This window comes from Malus sylvestris, chromosome 16 (genome assembly GCF_916048215.2).
Source record: "Malus sylvestris chromosome 16, drMalSylv7.2, whole genome shotgun sequence".
NCBI classification, from domain to species: Eukaryota; Viridiplantae; Streptophyta; class Magnoliopsida; order Rosales; family Rosaceae; genus Malus; species Malus sylvestris.
The window spans coordinates 1,337,105-1,341,923 of NC_062275.1; the positions used below are offsets into that span (position 1 = coordinate 1,337,105).

The following is a 4,819-nucleotide window of genomic DNA, read 5'->3' on the forward strand; positions in this document are numbered from 1 at the left end:
CGCACTCTTCTGGCAGATCCATTACATAATTGTTCCTTATTTTCTTCACTTACATTGGATTTCAAAGATTCGTTTACACTTGTATTTGACTACGAAAGAAACTAAAATAAATCATGTTTATCTGATCTAAAGAAGCATGAAGCAGACCGACTTCAGGTAAGTTTTTCTCGAAGACTCTTTCTATGTCACATCAATCAAATAGATATATAGACATAACAAACTATTTATGATATCAAAGGATTTAAAATTCAGCTTATTATGGGTGTGCTATCCACACACTCCATTTTACTTCTCACACACTCCTTAATAATTTTTGTCCGTTGATCTTCTTCAATTCATCCGATCCGACGGTTGACAATTAAAAAGGTGTGTGAGAAATAAAATGGGATGTGTGGATATCACACCCCTAACATTATTCATCCATGTAAAATACGTAATCATACACATAGATCCAATATCTTATACAATGTTCGATGACTGAACCCAAATGACCTATACTATAGCTACACACAAAACATTGAAAATATACATGCATGCAGTAAGAATGAATGGCTAAAAAAGCCGTATTCCCTTTAACATTGCGAATTAGTGAACTTTCTGGAGAGGATACATATACAAATGCTCTTGGTGGCCTTCATTTAATTTCTTACTAGTATGATCTCAATCCTTGAAACTTTTGACAACGCTCTCACCCAAAAGTATAACAATGCCCGTAAAAAAGGAAAAGTTTCTTGCAAGCGCATGAGCTTATGCAAAAAGACTAATAATGAAAACAAATAAAAAAAAGGTTGTTTTATTAACATCTCACATATTGTTTAATACACCCCACATCTACCTTTTCAATCAAAAATTATCTTAGTACACCCCACATACTTTCTTATACTACCCTCACACCACAAACTTTCTACATACACCACCCCACATTCTTCACATACATTCAACATTCTCTCATTGTTCATTCTCACCACACCTTCAAATTTCAAGACTCTTGCTAAACATGTAAATGCTAATTATGAGGTTGACTACATGACATTCGATTGTTGGTTTATTTTACTGGTAGAGCACGAATCCAAAATTTGTATCCCTCTCTGTTACTCCTCTCTAGAGTCAATCTCACAAAATTTTGATCCAAAAAAGAATGATAGGACATGGGTGAATATTTTTTTTTCAAAATTATAATGGGTTTAATTCTTTTTTACTGTACAAAACTTAAAAGAAAGTAGTGCCAACTGCCAAGCTTACCACTTAGAGAAAAATTTGTTTATATTATAATGGATTTATTCAATTTTTTTTTTTTGAGAAATCAAAAATTTGTTTTGGATAGTTATAGATTTTGATAACAAAAAAAAGGTTGTAGTTCTTACAAAATCCATAATGAAGTACATTTGGTTACGAATTCGTAACATATTTTTTTAGGGTTTAGGTTTCTATCAATTTGGGGGTCAATTAGGGTTTTTAGGATTTTAGGTTTAGGGTTTAGACAACCAATTTAGAGTTAGGGTTCATATTAGTAAATAATTTGTGTATTCAATTTCTTTTAAAATTTTTAGGGTTAAATAATCATTTCATGTTAAGATACATGAGTGATTTAATAATGCATATTTATATAAAATGTATTCAAAAATATATAGGATGCTAATAAAAAAACTCATAAAAAATAACCGAGTAAAAGGCATATGCCATGATTCTCACGCGAGTAAAAGAAGGCTAGTAATGAAAAGAACTAAAATAATAACCGAAGGGCATGCCATGATTCCTCCTGAGCGTGCGGGAAAGTAGGAAGGGAAAGAGATAAAAAAATCACCGAAGTAGTAGGCGTGCCCATGATTTATACACGTGAGCATGTTCTCAGGAAGTCAACTTCCAACGGCCCAATGAATTCTCGCCGCGTGGACTCAACCAATAACAAGAGAAAGGGTCGTTGTTGGGAAACGACATAGAAGCTCTCAGAGACTCACACGAAACAAATCCGTCTCAGAAGGCGACGTGAATGTCGTCCGCAACCACAGCATGAGAAATTTTCTACATGTCTGATGTACTTACACGTAATGTTTTTTGTTCAAATTATAATACATATCCTTTAGAGAATACTAATCGTAAAGTATGACTCTACATAGATTCTCTGACATCTCATGCTTTTAGTATAATATTTTATAATGTTGATTTGATAATCAACATTAAACTACGAGATGACATGAAATATATGAAGAGTCTCACTTTTAAGAGAGCCTTCATCATTTCTCTACATGCATTTATTCTTTTTAATATAGTATTAGTTATATCGTCTATTCATATTCCGTAACACATAAAAATATACACTACATCTATATAAAAAGTGTTTCCGACACAGGTAAAAAAATTTGTCCCAACGGTTCATATATATGATACATTACCGGAGATAGCACCTACCCAATATAGTAATAAATTAGTATGGAGATAGAGAGAGAGAGACGTCGTTTTGTTATCTTGAAACGGTGGCCATCAAAGCCTTTTTCTATATATATCTACTTGGTGTGTCTTTGCCAACCCATCCTTTTTCTCTCTGCCCCCAAAATTTGAACTTACATCACATTTGCATTTCTGTCTTAACCTCCAATATTTATATAACTCGATCAACTTTTTTTGGATTTGGGATATAATAACACGACAAATCATAGCCAATCCATATTTCCAAACAACCCTTTTCCCCTTTTGTTTCTTGGCCTTTTCTGTGTTCAATTAATTAGTTTGGTTGATCAGAACTGCAGACCTAGATTCCAAAAAGATGACTTGTTTAGTTGCTCGGACGGGAAGGGAATTGCAGAGGTACAACATGGGCCGCCGGCAAGTCGTAGGGTGAAGCTCTTTTCCTTCTTCATCTTCTTCTTCTTCTTCTTCTTCTTTTCTGGTTGTTGTTGTTACTGTTGTTGTTGAGCTTTTCTTGACATGGTTTTGTTACGTTGAAAAAGTAGTGGTTGACAGAGTTCGTGTTCTTTTTCTTTCATGATGGAGAGAGAGAGAATTTTAACGTATAACTGGTTGTACATCTCTCTTGTATCTGAGAATCTCTCGTCACCGTGGGAACATACTCATAGATCTCGTACTTGTCAAATGAATCCATTAAGTTCTGCTCGGTTTATGGATTTTTCTATTGTTCCGACAATTGACTTTTTCCCGTATTTTAGCTTTAATAAAAGGTAATCACGATTAATAATATGTTTAATTTGTTTAATATTCAATGTTGCAGATGCATTCCCTATAGATACAAAGATGGCAGTGATGGTGCCATTAGCAACGAATTGGAAGTCCTTGTGATCACTTCACAGAAAGGCAATGCATTTATGTTCCCTAAGGTATAAATTACATGAGGTTATTTCGTTTCTAAATTTATTTCTTAGGTAAGTTTTCCCTTCTCCCGGAAGAGTGACTGATGCAGCAAAGCCATCGGCTGATTCCCTAAAAAAATAAAAAATTACTTTCTACCCCCATTATATATCCATAAAAAATTCAACTATGTATATTGTTTATTAATTAGGGTGGTTGGGAACTTGACGAATCCGTAGAAGAAGCTGCTTCAAGAGAGTCACTAGAAGAAGCAGGGGTCCTAGGCAATGTTGAGGTTGGTATCTTTCCTTTTTCTTTCACTTCCCTTTTCACATTTGATTGAGGAGTGAAGCAGGACAGGCGATCGAGAGTCAAACTATTGTCATTGATGATGGGATTAATGTTCTACCGCGAAATTAAATTCTTTTTTGGCAAGTGTTTTGTCCTAATTTTAGTTGTAATATATATATATGATTGCAGTGCCAATTGGGCAAATGGAGTTTCATGAGCAAAAGCCAAGAGACATATTATGAAGGGTACATGTTTCCCTTGTTTGTCAAGGAGCAACTAGATCTTTGGCCTGAGAAGAATGTACGACAAAGAATATGGGTATGATTTTGCACGTAAATCATAGTTTGATCTATATGCATAAAACTAATAATTTTTATTTAATGAGTTAATTGTTCGTACATATTAGACAGTGATTTTTCAAATTAAACAGTAAATCTTATGTGATCAAAATATTTTTATATAGATGACTACAACGAAAGCAAGAGAGGCATGCCAACATTGGTGGATGAAGGAAGCGTTGGACATTTTGGTCGAACGGCTTACCTCGGAACAGAAACAAGAGGAGGAGAATGTACTGGCTTGTTCTTTCAATTAATTAACAAATCAAGATTCTCTTGCATTGTACATAGAAATTGCTTAGAAGAAGTTTCCGTCCAGCCAAAAAACTGGACTGGTTTAGGGCAAACTTCTCAAGCAGATCAGAAAGTGTAAAAGAGGAATTAGGTTAAGTTTTTATTTAATCGTAATTTGTTTTTAGTGTTTAATTGTTGCCCCTTCTCTAAGTTTCGTAATTTGTTTTTAGTGTTTAATTGTTGCCCCTTCTCTAAGTTGCTATTCTCCATCTTCTGATGAGAGAGAGCAAATTGATGTGTTATAAATAAAGGACTAGAGGAGAAGAATTTGCAGGATATATGTGCATGATGTAGTGTTCGTTTTGAATTCAGTGCATTCAATTCAGTAGTGTTCGTTTTGCAACATGATCTTAATTTTGCGACATTTTATCACTTAAATTAAAGTTTTGACAAAATATTATTTACGTCTAGTAATCTATAACTAATCAATAATACTATGATTTAGTGTTATTTGTTTTTTAGTGAGAGATTTCAAGTTTGACTAATTATAACTGACATGTTGGGATGAATTACAGGCCCATATTCTACAAGACACATTCTGAGTTTGATTTTTGGTGCTGGTAAATCGCACAATGGTAGCCAGGGGACGTTAA

At 34.0% G+C, this 4,819-nt stretch overlaps 1 protein-coding gene across 1 annotated transcript; it reads left to right on the top strand.

The window, feature by feature from the left end:
- Positions 1-2,518: 2,518 nt before the first annotated feature.
- Positions 2,519-4,504, top strand: LOC126607254 (nudix hydrolase 17, mitochondrial-like). The gene is made up of 5 exons (XM_050274785.1): positions 2,519-2,835; positions 3,227-3,332; positions 3,515-3,598; positions 3,784-3,912; positions 4,058-4,504. Exons 1-5 carry the CDS (start codon positions 2,765-2,767, stop codon positions 4,187-4,189), a joined length of 522 nt encoding a protein of 173 aa, XP_050130742.1. The 5' UTR covers positions 2,519-2,764; the 3' UTR covers positions 4,190-4,504.
- Positions 4,505-4,819: the final 315 nt, after the last annotated feature.

Excerpts from the sequence above, each read along its gene's own strand:
- LOC126607254 (XM_050274785.1), top strand. The coding sequence starts at position 2,765 with ATGACTTGTTTAGTTGCTCGGACGGGAAGGGAATTGCAGAGGTACAAC. Across the intron at positions 3,599-3,783 it reads GGGTCCTAGGCAATGTTGAG|TGCCAATTGGGCAAATGGAG; the intron begins GTTGGTATCTTT and ends ATATGATTGCAG. Across the intron at positions 3,913-4,057 it reads ATGTACGACAAAGAATATGG|ATGACTACAACGAAAGCAAG; the intron begins GTATGATTTTGC and ends ATTTTTATATAG.